Source organism: Pipra filicauda, unplaced genomic scaffold (genome assembly GCF_003945595.2).
Source record: "Pipra filicauda isolate LSUMZ 115617 unplaced genomic scaffold, ASM394559v2 scaffold819_size74158_pilon, whole genome shotgun sequence".
Taxonomy (NCBI): domain Eukaryota; kingdom Metazoa; phylum Chordata; class Aves; order Passeriformes; family Pipridae; genus Pipra; species Pipra filicauda.
Window position 1 is genome coordinate 46099 of NW_024104997.1, and position 19872 is coordinate 65970.

The 19872-nt window shown below is 69.1% G+C and overlaps 1 protein-coding gene across 2 annotated transcripts in view; it reads right to left on the minus strand.

Moving 5' to 3' along the window:
- Window positions 1–78: 78 nt before the first annotated feature.
- The window catches only part of KCNH2 (potassium voltage-gated channel subfamily H member 2), a 27870-nt gene continuing 8076 nt past the window's right edge, over window positions 79–19872 (minus strand). Inside the window, exons 6-16 of one of the 2 annotated variants that reach the window (XM_039390378.1) lie at window positions 10870–11295; window positions 9970–10124; window positions 9737–9822; window positions 6556–6755; window positions 5149–5401; window positions 3901–4094; window positions 3429–3528; window positions 3065–3310; window positions 2513–2690; window positions 1894–2056; window positions 79–1507 (exon numbers count right to left, since the gene is read on the minus strand). In XM_039390378.1, the coding sequence (XP_039246312.1) occupies window positions 1346–1507; window positions 1894–2056; window positions 2513–2690; window positions 3065–3310; window positions 3429–3528; window positions 3901–4094; window positions 5149–5401; window positions 6556–6755; window positions 9737–9822; window positions 9970–10124; window positions 10870–11295 (2163 nt within the window). In that variant the 3' untranslated portion in view covers window positions 79–1345. Of the gene's footprint in view, window positions 1508–1893; window positions 2057–2512; window positions 2691–3064; window positions 3311–3428; window positions 3529–3900; window positions 4095–5148; window positions 5402–6555; window positions 6756–9736; window positions 10125–10869; window positions 11296–19872 lie in introns of both variants that reach the window. The other variant, XM_039390379.1, reaches the window with a different exon arrangement.

Below are 19872 nucleotides of genomic sequence, written 5' to 3' on the forward strand. Positions count from 1 at the left end.
TTGAGCAGTGACACTCGAGGTCATTGTGTCCCCCCCGCGGTTCTGTCCCCTCCCCCGGTGACACACAGAGCCCGGGGGTCTCTGTCCATTTATTGGGGACACCTACGGCGGGGGTGACATGCAGGGGTGACACGGGACAAACACGGCACACGCTATGGGGTGGCAGCCCCCCCGCCCCGTGTCCCCCTCCCTGTGCGTGGGGTGCCCACGATGTGACACCCGGCTGTGCGGGGGGAGCGCCCGGGGGGCTCGGGGGGTCCCAGGGGGCTCCAAGGGGACACGCAGCCAGGCGGGGAGGGCACACGCGTGCCCCCACCCCCCCAGCCGGGACACGGACGGGGACACGCGGGGGGGACACGCGGGGGGACACACACGGACCCCCCCGAGCCTGCCGGTGCTCACACACATGTGCGGGGGGCCCGGCAGGGGGGCACGGGGGGGCACATGGCAGGGACACACAGACACACGGATGGGGGGGCGACACACGTGTCCCGGCACGGCGGGACCCCCCGACACACACGTGAGGTCCTGGGGACAGGACACGGGGACACAGCTGTGCACACCCCCCACCCCCCGGCCCGGGGGGTCTGGAAGGAGGAGCAGGAAGAGCAGCAGAGTCCGGCAGTCCGGGGCAGGGGGACCCCGGGGGGGCCGGAGAGCGGGGGGTCCCCGGGGTGCGAACCCCCCCGCCGGCACTGGGGCAGTGTCCGTGGGGGGCAGTGGCCGGAGCCCCCCGGCAGGTCAGGGCCCAGGGGTGGGGGCTCCGGGGGTCCCTTGGCTCCAGAAGTCCCACGGCTCCACGGCTCCGGGGGTCCCAGCTCCCGGGACAGGGGAGTTCCACGTCCCAGGGTGTGGGGGTCCCACGTTCCAGGGTCGGGGGTCCCAGGGCTCTGGAGGTCCCACGTCCTGGGCGTTGGGGGTCCCACATGCTGGGCTCAGGGGTCCTGCGGCTCCATGGATCCCACACGCCGGGGGCCGGGACTTCCAGGGGTCCCAGGTCCCAGGGTGTGGGGGTCTGAGGACTGTGGAGGTCCCAATGTTCCAGGGTCGGGGGTCCCAGGGCTCCGGGGCTCCGGGGGTCCCACGTTCCAGGGGCAGGGATCCTGTGACTCCAGGGGTCCCAGGCCATGGTGTCCAGGGGTGCCGGGGCTGGGGGTCCCACATTCCGGAATCTGGGGGTCCCGTGGCTCCGGGGGTCCCACGTCCTGGGCTTTGGGGGTCTCACGTGCCGGGGCCCGAGGATTCCAGGGGTCCCAGGTCCTGGGGTCCGAGGGCTCCGGGGGTGCCACTTTCCGGGGTCGGGGGTCCCGTGGCTCCGGGGTCCCGCCGTGCCCCGGCGCTCCCATTAGCTGCCGGGGTCGGAGCAGTGTCTCTGGAGCGGGGGGGTCCCCGGGGGGGTCCCCGCGGGGGGGGGCAGCGCCCCGGGCAGCGAACGGCGCCGAGGGGGGGGCGGCTCCAGCAGCAGCACCACGTCGGGGGGGTCCGGGGCACGCGGGGGGGGCGGGACCTGCCGGCACCGGGGAGGGGGAGAGTAGGGGGGGTTCGATCGGGGGACCCACACCCGGCACCAGGAACTCCGGATATCCCCCCCCCAGCACCGGGCCCCCCGGTGGGTGACCCCAACCCACAGAAGGGCTGGAAACACGGTGATGGGCACAGGAGGGGGTTTGTCCCAAGTCTGGGGACTTGGGGTGTTCCCCACTCAGCACCAGGGATTTAGGGCGTCCCCCCAACCCAGCACAGGGCCCACCCACAGCAGTGGGGATCGGAGTGGTGGGGCACAGGAAGGGGTACACCCCAAATCTGTGGGGGCTCAGGGGTGACCCCAACCCACAGAGACTGGGACAGTGGGATCCCCCCAAAGCAGGTGCCCCCCAACCCGGGGTCCCTCACCTGAGCGAGCGGCCGGAGGGGGGTGATGGGCAGGGGGGGCTGCAGCGGCCCCGGGGGGGGCTGGTGGGGGGAGGTCACGGTGCTGTAGGCGGGGGGCACCAACACCTGGCGCTGCAGCAGGTGCACGATGGACGAGATGTCCGTGCTCAGCCTGGATTCCAGCCTGGAATGGCCATGGGGGAGCGTGGCCAGGCCGGGACGAGACGTGGGACCCCCAACCCCAGCCCTCCCCCAGCCCCCCAGAATCCCCAGACCTGCCCAGCACCTGCCCCTGCACCCCTGGGGGGGGCACCCTCCGTCCCACCAGGTGGTTTAGGCACCTCAGGACGGGGTGGGGATCCCCCATTCCCCCCCTCCTCACTCAGGGCTCTACAGACCCCCCAAAACTCCAGCCCCCCCAACCCCATCCCTCCCCCAGCCCCCCGGACCCGCAGCACCTCCCCCTGCACCCCTGTACCCCCTCAAGGTGTGTCAGAGGGCTCGGGTAGGGGTGGGGGTCCCTCATTCCTCCCCTTGCACTCGGGGTTCCCCAGACCCCTTTGGGGATGGTCGGGGGGCTCCCTTGGGGTCTCACTGCCCTAAAACCCCCCTCAGGTCACACCTGAACCCCCAAAATTACCTGTTGAGCTGTTTTTGGAGCAGATCCAAGCGGGATTCCAGGTCGGAGCGCTGGCGGCGGGTCAGAGACGGGCTGGGATTTGGGGGGGCCCCGTGGGAACAACGGGGGAGCTCCTGGTACTGGCGGGCCCGGGTGTCACCCCAAAAACTGAAGATGTTGGAGACCCCCGAGAAGGCGCCTGGAAAAGGTGGGGGGGGTGGTTTGGGGTGAATGGGGTGGGACGCTTAAGGGGGACTGGGAGAAGGATGGGGAGGTGGGGAGAGGGTGTGGGGGCTTTTGGGAGGGGCTGTAGAGCCTTAAAGAGGGAGGGGAGGATTGCCCCCCTCCCCCCCATGGGCCCCCCCATGCCCTTCTGAGGGGGTGCAGGGGCAGGTGCTGGGGGAGGGCGGGTTTGGGATTTTGGGGAGTGTCTGCAGAACCCCCAGTGAGGAGGGGAGGAATGCGGGACCCCCACCCCCGGGGGTGCCGGGGTCTGTGTGGAGCCTGCAGGACCCCGAGCAGGGAGGGAAGGAACGGGGGACCCTCCGCCCCACCCCGAGCCCCCCGACCCACCTGAGAGGGGGTTGCACATGTCGCTGCCCTCGCGCTCCTCGGGCTCGGGGGGGGCCGGGGGGGCACTGCGGAAAGGGGACAGCGCGGTGGCCCCCGGGGGGGGCGCGGGGGGCTCCTCCTCATCGCTGGAGCCGCAGCTGGAGGGGCTGGGGGGGTCCCAATCGGCCGGGCCTCGGGGGGCGCCGGGGGCCTGACCCCCCCCATTGCCCTCCCGCAGCGCCCGGGGCTTCTCGGGACTGGGGGCGTCTGCGGGGGACAGGTGGGGTCAGGGCCGGGGGCCCGGTGACCCTGGGGTCACCCCTGGGGTCACCCCTGGGGTCACCCCTGGGGTCCCGGCGCCCGCCCGGCCCCCCCGACCCCCCACCTTTGTCGGGGCGCCGGCGGAAGGACAGTTTGCGGCGCCGGAGCCGGGAGAAGCCGCCGTCCAGCTCGTCACTGCCCGGGGAGCCGGGGATCATGTTGGTCTGCGGGGACAAGGGGGCACCGTCGGGGGGCTGCGGGACCCCCCCGCTTTGTCAGGAGCCCCCCAGTTTGCTCAGGACCCCCCAGGGGTTGCTCAGAGTCCTCAGGCTTGCTCAGGACCCCCAGATCACCCGAGATCCCCCAGATTGCTCAGCCCCCTCTAACTTGCTCAGGACCCCCCCCCCACACTTGCTCAGGACCTCCTGGTTTGCTCAGGACCCCCACCAGCTTCCTTGGAGCCCCCTTCTTTGTTCAGGACCCCCCAACTTTCTCAGGAACCCCCAGTTTACTTGGACACTCCAGCCGGCTCAGGACCCCATGACTTGCTCAGGACCCCCCCACCTGCCCCCCCCGCCCCCCCGGGCCCCCCTCACGTCGCGCAGGTTGAAGGTGATCTCGAGGGTGCCCCAGAAGCGGTCGGAGAACTCGGGGTACATGTCGAGCACCTCGAGCAGGTCCTCGCGCAGGATCTTGTGCAGGTCGCAGTAGGTGAGTGCCCGCACGTCCGCCCGGGACTTCCCCGGGCGCGCGTGGAGGTGCAGCGGCTCCCCGAAGGTGTCGTTCTTACCTGGGGGCGGGGGGAGGGCCCGGGAAGTGACTGGGGGGGTCCGCGGGGCTGGGGGGTCCCGGGGGCTCAGGGGGTGCTCGGGCTGTCCCAGCCACACACGCGGGTGCAGCAGCTCCCCAAAGGGGTTTGGGCCTGGCGGGGCACCCCGGGAAAGGGGGGGGTCTCTGGGGGGTCCCGAGAAGGGCAGGGGTGACTCTGGGGTCCCCGAGAAGGGGTGGTCACTGGAGGAGCACCTAGTGGGTGCTGGGGGGGATCCCAGGGGCTCGGGGGTTCAGCAGGTCCCGGCACTGCCCCGGCTGTTGGTCTTACCTGGGGGGGCAGGAGGGGCACTGGGGGGTCCCCGAGAGGGGGGACACCCTGGGAGGTGGAGGGTCACCCCAGGACAATGGGGGTTCACCAGGACGAGCAGGGTCAACATGGGTTGCCCCCAGCACTGTGGGTCACCCGGGGGGCACCGGGGTTGTGTCCAGCACTGGGGGGTCACTGGGGCTGTACCCCGGGCTGGGGGGACCCCAGGAGGTGAGGGGTTATCTCAGAGGTACTGGGGGGTCCCCAGAGGCGGGAGGTCACCCTGGGGTGCCTCCAGCACAGGGGGTCCCTGGCAGCCTAGGTGTCACCATGGGGACACTCGGGCTGTGCACAGGACCGGGGGGCTATGGGGGGCAGTGGGGGGTCCCCAGGAGGTGGGGTGTCACACAAGGGGCACTAAGGGCTGGGGGGACCCTAGGAAGCATTTGGGGAGGCAGGGGGCCATCCCACGGGGTACTGGGGGAGTCCTTGGGAGGCGGGGGTGTCACCCACGGGGCACTGTGGGACCCCACAACGCAAGGGGGTTCCCCGAGGGGCACTGGGGGTTCTCCAGGATTGGGCAAATGCCTCATGGGGCACTGGGGGACCCCAGGCCACAGAGGGTCCCCCACGGGGCACTGTGAGGTGCCCGGGAGGTGGGGGCTCACCCTGGGGGCACCCAGCACTGGGGGCCCCTGAACACAGTGGCTGCCCCGGGGACACCCAGGGGACACCGCGGGACCCCCGGGCCGCGTCGGGGTCTCACCCAGGATGGCGACGACGACGTCCCCGCGCAGGATCTCGATGGAGCCGCGGGAGATGAAGTAGAGCGCGGTGAGCACGTCCCCCGCGTGCACCAGCGTGTCCCCGGGGGGCGCGTGAGTGGTCTTGAACTTCATGGCCAGCGCCCGCAGGCAGCCCTTGGTGGCCCCCCGGAACGGGGCACAGTTCTGCAGCAGGCTGCGGTTCAGGTGCAGGCAGATGTCGGCCTGCAGGCACTCGGGGAACCCCTTCAGCACCTGGGGGGGCACAGGGGTCGGGGGGGCACAGGGGTCAGGGGCACAGAGGGTTTGGAGAGGAGGTCACCACGTTCATGGGGATGCTGTTGGTCCAGGACCAGGACTGCTGGAAGCACTTCCCGAGCAATGGGGGGCTGAGGGTCATGGGGGATTTTAGGGGTCCCCAGGAAGTTTTGGGGGTCTGCAGGGGTGTCCGGGGGGGGTTCACTGCATTCATGACAGGACCACTGCTGTAGGGCCGGGCGTGCTGGAGAGCTCGAGGAGCGAGGGGCCAGGGGACTGCGGGGGGTGCTGGGGGGCCCTGCTGGGTTTGGGGGGTCCCAGGGGTCTCACCATGTTCATGTTGATGCCATGGCTGCAGGACCAGGACTGCTGGAAGCACTCCCTGAGGAGTGGGGGTCTGAGGGCCATGGGGGGTTTTAGGGGTCCCATGGAGGTTTTGGGGGCCTGTGGGTTTTGAGGGGTCTCACTGCATTCATGTCAATGTCGTTAGTGCAGGACCAGGTGTGCTGGAAATACTCCTTGAGGAGTGGGGGGCCAGGGCACCATGGGGGGGTTTAGGGGTCCTTTTGGGGGTCCCAAGGGGTCCCGGGGGTCTCACCACGTTCACATTGAAGCTGCTGGTGTAGGACCAGAAGTGCTGGAAATACTTGTCGAGGAGTGGGGGGGTTGGGAGGCCATGGGAGTTTGGGGGGGATGCAGTGGGTTATGGGGGTCCACGGTGGGATCTGGGGGTCCTGGGGAGCCATGGGGGCTTGGAGGGGGTGCAATAGGTTACGGGAGTCCAGGGCAGGTTTTGGGGGTCCTGGAGGACCGTGGGGGTTTGGGGGGCTGAGGTGGGTTATGGGGGTCCGTGGCAGGTTTTGGGGGTCCTGGAGGGCCGTGGGGGGTTGGGGGGCTGAGGTGGGTTCCAGGGTCCGTGGCAGGTTTTGGGGGTCCTGGAGGGCCGTGGGGGTTTGGGGGGGCTGAGGTGGGTTATGGGGGTCCGTGGTAGGTTTTGGGGGTCCTGGAGGGCCGTGGGGGTTTGGGGGGGCTGTGGTGGGTTCCAGGGGTCCGTGGCGGGTTTTGGGGGTCCTGGAGGGCCGTGGGGGTTTGGGGGGGCTGCGGTGGGTTCCAGGGGTCCGTGGCGGGTTTTGGGGTCCCGGGGGTCTCACCGCGTTCATGTCGATGCCGTTGGTGTAGGACCAGGCGTGCTGGAAATACTCCTCGAGGCGCTGGCGCAGCGGGTTGGGGATCTGGTGGAAGCGGATGAACTCGCGGACGCGCAGCATCTGCGTGTGGTACCGCGCCGTGCCCGAGTACAGCCGCTGGATGATGGCCGACACGTTCCCGAAGATGCTGGCGTACATCAGCGCTGGGGAGGGGGCACGTCAGGGGGGGCCGTGCCCCAACGCCCCCCACCCTCCACTGCCACCCCCGGGGTCCCCGTGTCCCCGGGCGCTGGATGATGCAGACACGTTCCCAAAGACCCTGGATTACATCAGTGCTGGGGAAGGGGCAGGTTGGGGGGGCTCTGCACCCCCAAACGCCTCCAAACCGCCCCCCCCTCACTGCTGCCAGGGCTGAGGCTCGGGGTACCTGTTGGCATGGGGGTCTTCATCATCGCAGGGGTGCCCATTGTCATGGGGAGGCCCATTGTCACCCAGGGCTCCCATCACCACGGGATCCCCATTGTCACCACGGGATCCCCATTGTCACCCAGGGCTCCCATCACCACGGGATCCCCATTGTCACCACGGGATCCCCATTGTCACCCAGGGCTCCCATCACCACGGGATCCCCATTGTCACCACGGGATCCCCATTGTCACCCAGGGCTCCCATCACCACAGGATCCCCATTGTCACCACAGGATCCCCATTGTCACCACAGGATCCCCATTGTCACCACGGGATCCCCATTGTCACCACGGGATCCCCATTGTCACCACAGGATGCTCATCATCATGGGGGGTGCCCAATGTCATAGGGGTCTCTATCAGCACGGGGTGCCCATTGCCATTGGGGATCCCCATCATCATGGGGGGTGCCACCATCACAGAGTCCCCTTTGTCACAGGAGTGCCCATCAGCACAGGGGGGTGCCCATCGTCACAGTGGTCCCCATCACCACAGGGCTCCCCACCATCACGGGATCCCCATCATTGTGAGGGTCCCCATCACTGTGAGGGTCCCCATCATCACCAGGGTGCCCACTGTCACTGGGGTCCACATTGTCATGGGACTCCTCATCACCACGGGGGTCCCCATTGTCGTGGGGGTTGCTCAGAGTCACCGGGGTCCCCGTCACCAAAGGACTTCTCAGACCCCCGAGCCCACCCACCCACCAGCACTGACCATGTCCCCAAGTGCCACATCCACAGGGCTTTGAAATCCCTCCAGGGATGGGACTCCACCCCTGCCCTGGGCAGCTGTGCCAGGGCTGGGCAGCTGTTTCAGGGAAGAAATTTCCCCAATATCCAACCTGACCCTCCCCTGGCACAGCCTGAGGCCGTTCCCTCTCCTCCTGTCCCTTGTTCCCTGGCAGCAGAGCCCGACCCCCCCGGCTCCCCCCTCCTGTCAGGGGTTGCAGAGCCAGAAGGTCCTCCCTGAGCCTCCTTTTCTCCAGGCTGAGCCCCCCCAGCTCCCTCAGCCGCTCCTGCTGCTCCAGCCCCTTCCCAGCTCCCTTCCCTTCCCTGCACACGCTCCAGCCCCTCAGTGTCCTGTTGTGAGGGGCCCAGAGCTGCCCCCAGGATTCCAGGTGGTGCCCAGCACAGGAGATGGTCACTGTCCTGGTCACACCATGGTGACACAAGCCAGGTGCCCACTCTTGCCCACCTGGGCTCATGTCCAGCCTCTGTCACCAGCACCTCCAGGGTTTTTCCACCTTTCCAGCCACTCTGCCCCACATCTGGAGTGTTCCATGGGGCTGGTGTGACCCCAGAGCAGGACCTGGCACTTGGCCTGCCTGATCCTCATGCAGGTGCCCCCAGCCCAGGGATCCCACCTGTCCAGATCCCTCTGTGGAGCCTCCTGCCCCAGCAGAGCCACATCCTACCCACGTGTGTCACCTGTGGACGGGCCGAGGTGCCCCGGTCCCCTCGGATGGAGCATCGGGGAAGGTGTCACACGCACACAGGTGTGCACACGTGTACAGGTATGCACACACACACAGGTGTGCTCTCACACACACACACACACACAGGTGTGCACACGTGTACAGGTATGCACACACACACAGGTGTGCTCTCACACACACACACACACACACACACAGGTGTGCACACGTGTACAGGTATGCACACACACACAGGTGTGCTCTCTCACACACACACACACACACACACAGGTGTGCACACGTGTACAGGTATGCACACACACACAGGTGTGCTCTCACACACACACAGGTGTGCACATACACACATACAGGTGTGCTCTCTCACACACACATACACACAGGTGTGTACATACACACATACAGGTGTGCTCTCTCACACACACATACACACAGGTGTGCACATACACACATACAGGTGTGCTCTCACACACACACACACACACAGGTGTGTACATACACACATACAGGTGTGCTCTCTCACACACACATACACACGTACAGCTGTGTTTGGACACCCACACAGAGATGCTCTCACACACACAGGTGTGCACACACACATGTACAGGTGTGCTCTCACACACACACACACACACAGGTGTGCACACACACATGTACAGGTGTGCTCTCTCACACACACACACCCAGAGGTGCTCTCACACTCACCCAGAGGTGCACACATACACACGTGCAGGTGTGCTCTCACACCCCCCCAGAGGTGCTCTCACACACACACACACAGGTGTGCACACACACATGTACAGGTGTGCTCTCACACACACACAGGTGTGCACACACACATGTACAGGTGTGCTCTCACACACACACACATGTACAGGTGTGCTCTCACACACACACACACATGTACAGGTGTGCTCTCACACACACACACATGTACAGGTGTGCTCTCACACACACACACACATGTACAGGTGTGCTCTCACACACACACACACAGGTGTGCACACACACATGTACAGGTGTGCTCTCACACACACACACATGTACAGGTGTGCTCTCACACCCCTCAGAGGTGCTGTCACACACACACACACAGGTGTGCACACACACATGTACAGGTGTGCTCTCACACCCCCCCAGAGGTGCTCTCACACACACACACACAGGTGTGCACACACACACATGTACAGGTGTGCTCTCACACACACACAGGTGTGCACACACACATGTACAGGTGTGCTCTCACACCCCCCAGAGGTGCTGTCACCCCCCCGGTCACTCACATCCAATCAACATGACGCAGATGGAGAAGATCTTCTCGGAGTTGGTGTTGGGGGACACGTTGCCGAAGCCGACGCTGGTGAGGCTGCTGAAGGTGAAGTAGAGGGCGGTGACGTACTTGTCCTTGATGGAGGGCCCTCGCCGGGGGTCGCTGCTGTTGAGGGGCTTGCCGATCTGCTGGCCCAGGGCGTGCAGCCAGCCCGTGCTCTGCCCCTCCACGTTGCCGATGGCGTACCAGATGCAGGCGAGCCAGTGGGCGATGAGGGCGAAGGTGCACATGAGCAGGAAGAGCACGGCCGCCCCGTACTCCGAGTACCGGTCCAGCTTCCGCGCCACCCGCACCAGCCGCAGCAGCCGCGCCGTCTTCAGCAGCCCGATCAGCGTCGTCGTCTGGGGGGGCACGGGGGGTCGGCGGGGGGAGAGACCCCACGGGCACCCGGAAGGGCGAGGGGGGTCCCTGACCTAAGCCAGGCACCTCCGGCCCCCCATCCCCTCTCCCCACATCAGCAGCCCGATCAGAGTCGCCATCTCAGGGGTGTGGGGGGAAAGGGGGTTAGTGGGGCAGAGATACTCCATGGGCACCCAGAAGGGGGGCCCATCCCATCTGCACCAGCAGCCCCATCAGTGTCGTCATCCGGGGGGACAACAGTGGAGAGACACCCCACAGAACCACCAAAAGACCGGGGGTCTCTGCCCCAGCCAGGCACCTCCATTCTATAAGTCTCTCTCCAACAGAGGGAGCCTCAGGTGCCCCCCAGGGCAAAGGTGGTCTGGAGAGGGAGGAAAGGGGACAGTGGTGGCAAAGAACCCCCAGAGATCCCTGGAAGGCCAAAGGGTGCCCTGGGTCCCTGCCCCAGAGCAGGATCCCTGTCCCCCCTCTCCACAAGAACCGCAGGTGCCCCCAGTGTCCCAGCCCAGAGCAAAGGTGGTTTGCAGAGCAGGACAGGGGTCGTGTGGGTGTCCTGGGCTGGGGGCACACGTGGGACCCCCAAGCACCAGCCCCTCAGAGGACCTGGCACCCATCCCCGGCCTGGGGGCACAGGTAGGACCTCCAAACGCAACCCCCAGCACCAAAACAGCACCACCCAGCCGGGGCACGGCCCAGCCAGAGCCACCACGTCCCCACGTCCGTCACCTCCTCGGAGCCGGAGCCGAAGATGAGCAGGTCGAAGGGGATGGCGGCCACCATGTCGATGAGGAACCAGCCCTTGAAGTAGTGGATGGCGATCTTGGCGGGGTGGCTGACCACCTCCTCGTTGGAGTTGACGTAGGTGGTGCGGAAGTTGATGAGGATGTCGATGATGAACATGATGTCCACGATGAGGTCGACCACGTTGAGGGGGCTGCAGGAGTAGCCGCAGTGGTGCCGCTGGGCCTCCTCGGAGTCGCTGAGCAGGAAGGCGGCCGAGTAGGGCGTGAAGATGGCCGTGTAGATGACGAGCAGCAGGATCAGCCAGTCCCACACCGCCTTGAAGGGGCTGTAGTGCAGGATGGTCCAGCGGTGGATGCGCGGCGCCTGCAGCTTGTACTCGGGGAGCACGTCGGCGCCCAGCGACAGCACCTGGGGGGCACGGGGGGTCAGTGCTGCACCCCGGCACCCCACAGGGCTCGGCTCCCCGGCCCAGGCACAGGTGGCACTCGGAGACGTGGGTCAGGGGTGGCCTTGGCCACGCTGGGTCAACATTGGGCACGGTGGTGTTAAAATGAACAGTTTTGTAACTCTGGGGCGCAGAGGGACCCCAGTGCAGAGGGACCCCCGTGTGAGTCACAAGGGGTGCACGGGGGCCCTGACAGGGGTGATGTGGGGTGAAGGGGAATGGCTGGAGGGCACAGCTGGGACAAAGGCCCCCCAACACCGAGTCACCCCACAAACCCCTTCTGCCCCACAGACACCGTCGGGGCACTTTCGGGGCACTTCCCACCCCAAACACCCACAGACACGACGCTGTCCTGTGCCCCTCACCCTGTGCCCCCCCCCGTGCCCCTCAACCTGCCCCATGCCCAACATCTCCATCTGGGGGGGGGCACAGACCCCCCCCAGCATCTCCATCAGGAGAGCATAAATCCCCCCCCAGCCACCCTCATCATCTCCACTGGAGGGCACAGACCCCCTGTGCCTCCCATTCCCTGTGCAGGACACCTGGCACAGCCTTTGGGTGTGACCCCAGGGGTCCCTGGGCATTCTGGGGGGTCCCTGGGGGGGTCCCTCCCCTCCCTGCCACCACAGAGACTGTCACCATGTGCAGCCCCACGGCTCAGGGCAGAGATGACAGGGGGTGACCCACAGCCCCCCTGCCCTGTGCCCCACAGCGGTCACAGTCCCCTGCTCCCCACTGGGGTCCCCTCACCCCACTTCTGCCCCCCCCCGCCCACGCCCACCACGGGGCTCCCACCCACTGTGGCACTGCAGGGAAGGGAACGGGCACCGTCACCCTGCACCCCATCGGCCCCCCAGCCCCGGGGGCACCTCTGGGGAGCTGGGGGGGTCTCCTGGGGATCCCCAGTCATGCAGGGCCAGAGCTTTATGCAAGCCCCAAACCTCCCCAGACCAGCGCCGGGGACGCAGCCCGAGCCTCGCGTGGCCACGGCCGGGTCACGGTGGGCACAGTGCCCCCCGTGCAGCACCACCCACCCCCAACGCCAGACCCCGGGGTGCGGTACCGGTACCTTCTCCTCCTGTCCGTGCCCGGTGCCATCGCGGCGCAGCCCCAGGCAGGTGCCACAGAGGGGGACCCCGGGCATGGAGCTGGGGCCGGGGGGGGGCCCGGACCGGGGGGGCGCGGGGGGGGTGCCCGGGAACTCCTGGAGCAGCTGCAGGAGCGCGGGCAGCATCCTCGGGGCGGGGGGCAGTGGGAGTCAGCTCCCGCCGGCCCGTGGGCACCGGGGACCCCCGTGCCCCGGCCCTGTGCCCATCGCAGTGCCCAGGGACCCCCGGCAGCAGCGGGGACCCTCAGGGGCAGGGGGGGCCCTCAGTGGCAGTGGGGTCCCACGGCATGGCAGGGCCCCCCAGCGTGGCAGGGCCCCGGTGTGGCAGGGACCCCGGTGTGGCAGGGACCCCAGTGTGGCAGGGCCCCGGTGTGGCAGGGACCCCAGTGTGGCGCGCGTCGGCCACGCTCCGCCGGAGCCGACAGGAATTATTGGGGCGGAAATTTTTCCCAGGCTGCTCCGCTGCCGCCGCCACGGCCACGGCCAGGGCTGCCCCCCCTGGCCCCCCCGTCAGCCCCCCCGTCGGCCCCCTGGCACACGGTGACACGCGGTGACACGCGGTGACACGCGGTGACACGCCGGAGGGGTCAGCGTGCGGCGGTGACACGGCGGCGACACCGGCGAGGCTGGGGGTGCCCACGGGCGATGTGGCTCGAGGTGGGACATGTCACAACCCCCCCCGGCACCCCAATGGCACGGAGGGGGACAAGGCCAGCCCCGTGGCAGCGAGCAGGGTGTGACGGGGCACACACACGCCACAAACATCGCGGGAACACGTCAGGAACGCGCCAGGGACATCCCACACCTGCGCCAGGGTGGGGGCACACAGCCAGCCCTGCAGGGAGCAGTGTCACGGGGCACACCCACACCAGGAACACGCCAGGAACACGCCAGGAACGGCCCACACCTCTGCCTGGCATGGAGGGGATACGATCAGCCCCGTGGTGGGGAGCAGGTGCCATGGGGCACGAACATGCTATGAACACGCCGGGAACACACCAGGAACATGCCAGGAAAATGTCCCACCTGCGTGGTGCCCACGGGTCAGGACACGCTTCCTGTCCTGCCAGCTCAGCCCAAACGTGTCCCCTGCTGCCACCACCCTTCCCTGGGTCACAGGGCCAGGGGATGTCCCTGGGGGTGTCACTTCCATCCCCAGGAGCCTCGGTGGCCTCAGGGGGCAGTGGGTACAGCCGTGCCACTGCGGGGACAGCCGCGTGACAACGGGACATGTGGTGACAGCAGTGGGGCAAAAGGTGATGGCACCGGGGTGTGCAGTGACACACAGTGCCAGGGACACGCGGTGATGGCACCGGGACACGCGGTGACATGCAGTGATGGCACCGGGACACACAGTGACACACAGTGCCAGGGACACGTGGTGATGGCACCGGGACATGCGGTGACATGCAGTGATGGCACCGGGACACACAGTGACACACGGTGCCAGGGACACGCGGTGATGGCACCGGGACACGCGGTGACATGCAGTGATGGCACTGGGACACACAGTGACACACAGTGCCAGGGACACGCGGTGATGGCACCGGGACACACAGTGAGGGTGCTGGGACATGCGGTGACACGTGATGACAGCACTGGGACACAGGGTGACAGCTCGGGGACACGCAGCAGCTCCTGCGTCACCCGCTCCCCCCAGGCGGGGGATCCCCGCTGCCACCGTGTCCCACGCGCCGTGTGACGCAGGGACGAGGCCACGCGTGGCCTGTCTGGGGGGTGGCCCCAGTTCCCACATCCTTTCCTGAGGTGCTGAGCACCAACACCCACCACGTGTCCCAAATATGTCCCCCCAGGGGGGTGGCAGGTGTCACGGGGTCACGTGAGGTCAGGGGACCCTGGGGACACGGGGGGTAACAGGTACCGTGGGCCACAGCCCCTCGGGCTCCAGATGGCAGGGGGGGCCCTGGGGGGGCTGGGGGAGTCCCTGGGAGTGTCCTGCAGAAGAAACCCCAATCCCGGAGCCCCAGATGGCCCCTTTGGCTGCCACGTGAGTGGGGACAGGGAGGGAAGGGGGGACAGCAGGGGAGGGTGTCGCGGGGGGCCGGGGGGACACCCCAACTCCAGAGCTCCTCGTGGCCCCCCCAACTATGGTGTGAGTGTGGGTGGGGTGCCGGGGGGCAGCAGGGAAGGGGAGGGGGGGGGACACCCCGACCCCGGAGCCGCCGGGCCCCTTTGGCCGTGGCTGTGCCGGGTGGCTGCGGTGTGAGTGGGGGCAGGGGGGCCGGGGGGGGACAGGGGGGACAGCGGGGAGGGGGGGCCGGGGGGCGGCTCCAGCCACCAGCCGCTCCTGCCGCTAAATTTATCGCAGCTGCCACGGCAAAGTGGGACAAATCCCGGCCCGCGGCAAAGGGGAGGGCGGGGGGGCGACAGTGGGGGGCCCGGGGCCTGCAGAAGCCCTCGAGGTGTGGGGGGGGTCCTGCCGTGCACCAAGGGAGACCCCGGACCAGCTGGGACCCCCCCACTGTGCACCACCGGCCCCTTCCCTGAACCATGGGGCCCCCGCGGGTGAGGTGGGGGGGTGGTGCCCACATCCCACCTGGACACCCCCCCGGGACCCCCATTTGGGGACCCTCTGGCCCTGCAGGCAGCTGGATGGGGGGGCAGAAGGACCAGGACCCCGACCCAGTCACAGCCCCCCAAACACACCCCCGACCCCAGCACTTGGTTAACCCCCTCAGGGCAGGCCCATGCCACCCCCGGGGGGCACAGCCGGGGGGGCACAGTCCTGGTAACCCCTCCCCGAGCCAACCCCCCTGCACACACAGCCGGGGACCCCTTGAGCGTCCCACGAGCCCCAGCCGGGGAGCCCCCAGCCCACCAAGGTGGGGACAGCCCCCAGCCCCCCTAGTCTGGGGACAGCCCCCAGCTCCCCCGTGTCCCCAGCCACGGGGACAGCCCCCCCCGTGCCACGCAGGGCTCAGGGGTGCGTGATGAGGGGCTGGGGACCCCTCCACACAAGTGGGACCCCCCCCTCAGTGCGTGGGTCACGACGGGGCCGATCCGCGGAGACATCCTGACTCCCCCCCCCCGGCGCTCCCCCCGCCCCGACACCCGTCACTCACGGTGACACAGATGCGGCGGCGCCGGTGACACGTTCGGCGACACGCGGTGACACGTCCCGCCCCGGTGACGCGTCCCCGACACCTGCGGTGGCACCGACACCCCCCGCCCCCCGGGACACTCGGCACCGCACCTGCCGCGACCCAGACACCCGCGCCCACGGGGCACCCCAAATACCCCCCACACCCCGCGCGGGGACGGGGGGCACCGACACCCCCTGGGGCAGCCATACCCCCCCCGGCACCCTGATTTACCCCCCCGGGGCACGACACACCCCTGTCACCTCCTGGGGCACTCCCGAGGGCACCAACAACCCCCGGCACCCCCCAGCACCCCCCGGCACCCCCACGGCAGAACCGCCCGGCCCTGACGCAGTGGGGACCCCCTGGACCCCCCAACACCCACTGTGCCAGGTGACCCCAAACCAGACCCCCAACACCTGCCCCGGTACCTGACACTTGCCCCATGGACCCTCAACATCCACACCTACACCTGCACTGGCAGGTGCCCCACCTGCCCAGGTGCCCCACACCTGCCCAGGTGCCCCACAGCAGCACCTGCAGGTCCCCGACAGCCACAGCCCCCCAACTCCTGCACCAGCAGGTACCCAATATTCAGAGACCCCCGACACCCACATGGGCACCCAACACTCGCCCTGGCAGGTGCCCCACACCTGCCCAGGTGCCCCACAGCAGCACTGACACAGGCCCTTGCACCCACCCAGCCGCCCCAGCAGGTTCCCAGACCCTCTGGACCCCACACACCCGAACACCAACACCCACCTGCATCACCGACCCTGGGGGGGCCAGGGGAGACCCTGGGGACACCCACGGCCAGACAGACACCGACCCCCACGACACCTCGTGACCCCGCAGGTGCCACCCAACGTGGTCACCACTGGCACTGACCACTGGTCAGGTGACACCTGGCTGCAGTGACACCTGGCCCTGGTGAGGACACCCCAATGCAGGGGACACCCAAATGCCAAGGACACCCCAGTGTAGGGGACACCCCAACAGTGCAGACACCCTAATGCTGTGGGGACCCTCTGACACTGGGGACATCCCAACTGTGGTGACCCCCCGCCCCGCTGTCCCCCGGGGGTGGCTCTGGGGGTACTCACGTCGCTGAGCTGGGGCGTCGCGGTGCCCTCGGGACCCCCCGACATGGGCGCGGGGGACACGCGGCCGCCCTGGGCAGGCGGCGACAGCGGCACCGCTGCTGGTGGCACCCGTGGCAGGGTGGGGGACGAGCCCTCTGACGGGGTGACGTCCCCAGGAGAGGGGGTGACGTCCCAGAGGGCGGTGCACCCGCCCCAGCACCGACCCCCACCCCGTGACGCTGGCACTGACCCACACCCGCCCCACGGCCACGGGCCACTGGCGAGGGGACGGCCATGGGACCACCTGGGACACAGCGAGGACCACCTGGGACATGGCAGAGACCACCTGGGACACGGTGGGGACCACCTAGGGAGACAGTGAGGATCACCTGGGACATGGCATGGACCACCTGGGTATGTAAGGGACCACCTGGGCACATAGTGGGGACCACAACAGCCACGTGCCATCAGCCCTCCCCACGCCACAGCCACGGCCACCATGGCACAGCTGGACACAGCACTGGGCCCAGTCGTGGCACTGGGTGGACACGGGGGCTCCGAGTGGGTGATGCCCCCCAGCCCTGGTCATGGGGGGCCCAGGGTGGGTGATGCCCCCCCAACCCCGGGGGGCATTGGGAGAGCCCCAAACCCTGCCAGACCCCCAGAGACACTCACCACAACCCCTGATGCCCCCCCCCCCCTTAGTGTGGGGGCATCCCTGGGACCCCACACCCACTCACAGCAGGACAAGCCACGGGACCCCCTTCCTCAAGCAGTGGGGACCCCCTGGAGCCCCCGGGCTCCCCAGATGCCCTCGCAGCCTTCCAGAGACGTCTGCTGCAACTCCTGGTGCCACCCCCTGCTCAGTGTCCCCCCTCCCAGCCCGACGACATCCCTGAGCCCCGGCACCCACGCGTGGCAGGACGAGTGGCATGCAGGTCCCTTTTCCCGCCGGGGGGAGACCCCCAAACTCTCCAAAACACCCCTGCCACAAACCCCGGTGCCCCCTCTCTTTGTGTCCCATATCCCAGTGTGGGGACACCACAGGGACAATCCCGGCACCCCACGCCCACGCACTGCAGGACAAATCGCAGGAGCCCATTTCCCCCTCAAGAGAGACCCCCCAGGAACCCCCGGCACCCCCAGAGCCGCCCGCCGCGACCCCCGGTGCCTCCCCTGCTCCATCCCTGCAATCCTGGCATGGGGACACCCCTGGGACCCCGCGCCCACGCGCAACGCGACGAACCGCGGGTGCCCTTCTCCCGGGATCCCCCCGTACCTCCTGTGCCACCAGGCTGGACACCCGGACGGCCCTGCGGACCCGGTCCCGCCGCTCCCCGTCGGAGCGGTCGCCGCTGTCTCGCCGCGCCGGGGCCATGGCCGCGCTCGGGGGTCCCCGCGCCCCCCCCCCGCCGCCCCCGGCCCCGCGCGCGGCAGATGGAGCGGGGCGGGACCCCCCGAGCCCTCCCCGCCGCCCGCCCCCGCCGGGCCCCCCCCGATCTCCCCTCCCCGGCTCCAGCCGCCGCCACTCCCCGGGGGAGGGACCGGGAGCGACCGGGAACGGCCCCGCGGGGAAACTGAGGCACGACGGGGGTTGGCCCGGGCGAGGCGGGGCACGGGGGTAGCCCGGAACCGCTGTGCCCCCTGCCTGCCCCAGGGCCAGCCCCTGCCCCACTGCCAGATGTCACCTGCAGCCCCGCGCGTCCCAAGGGATCCCCCAGCGCGTGACCCGCGCGCCCCGTCAGCGGTGGCGCGGGGACGGGGACGGTGGGGACGGGGACGGTGGGGACGGGGACGGGGACGGTGGGGACGGGGACGGCGGGGACGGGGACGGCGGTGCTGAGCTGGCCGTGGCAGCCTCGGCTGATTCACGGCTCCTGGTGTCCCCATGTCCGCACGCCGCCGGTGTCCCCGGCCACCGCCCAGCCCTGGCAGTGCCCCACGGCTGCGCCCGCGCGGCCCCCCCGGGCACCCCCAGCCTGGCCCAAGTGGGATCTGAGGGGCAGCGTCCGCACACACGCGGTGGGTGCCAGAGGGATCGGGGGGTCCCCGGGGTCCCCAGCCCGCCACCGACAGCCAGTGACACCCCCCGCCTGGTGGCACCAGCAGGCCCACCACCCTGAGTGGGTCCGGGGTCTCCCAGCCCCATCCTGTCCCCGCCGGGGGTCCCCGCCGGAACGGGCCGGGGGTCCCCAGGAGTTCCTGAGCCATGGGGATGCCACGGCCACCCCGGCCACGCCAGGCCCTGTCACTGTCACCCGGGGCGTGGTGACCTTTCCGGGCGCTTGGCTCCAGCCCCGCGGGTGAGTCACGGTGCCGCTGCCGGGACACGCCGTTCCCCGCTGCCACCGGACGGGGGTCGCCGTGCCCGAGCCAGGGACACCTCTATGCCCCCACTCCCACGTCCCCCGTGTCCCTGTCCTCGGCTCTGCCCACCTCGGGGAGGACCCCCATCCCATTCCGGGCAGATGCCGGGTGCTCCCCCCAGCACAGCCGGGGCACCCCGAGACCCCCTCCCCAGTGCCGGGGGCAGAGCCCGCCCCGGTGACGGCGACCGTGTCCCCTCGTGGAGGCGGCGGGGGCAGGAGGGACCGGGGCATCACTGGCGGCGCATTTAACCACGGCCGAGGACACGGAGAGGCTCCGTGAGGAACGGGGGGCGCCGGGGGGTGCGGAGTGAAGGGGGTTCTCCGCCCCAGAGGGGTCCCCCCACCCCACCGAGGGTCCCGCGGCTGCTCCAGCACCGGCGCGAGGAGCACCTGGAGCCCCGGCAGCAGGGCCGGGAGCTCCCGGCGGGAACGGGGGTCCCCCAGGGGCTCCCTCACGTGTGCGGGCAGGTGCGGGGCCGGGGGGGCTCGGGGGGGCCCAGGGGGCGTGGGCAGATGCGCCGGGGCAGTTCTGTCCGACGCCAGCTGCCGGGGGCCCCCGGGACAGCCCTGGCGCGGGGGGTTCAGGGACAGGCGGCGGGTCCCCCCCCGTGCAGCCCCCCGGGGGTCCCCGGAGCCCTCCGGCCCCCCCAGCTCATTAGCGGGGGGGCAATCAGGGTGTAATTAAGCGGCGCCTCCTGCTCCCGTGGCAGATGGCGGTTACACAACGGGCCACGGATTAGCGGCCGCCGCCAGCACCCGGCACCGGGCAGGCACGGCACCGGGCTGAGGGGTGCCCTGCACCGGGCAGGGATGGCACCGGGGTGAGGGGTGCCCTGCACCGGGCAGGCACGGCACCGGGCTGAGGGGTGCCCTGCACCGG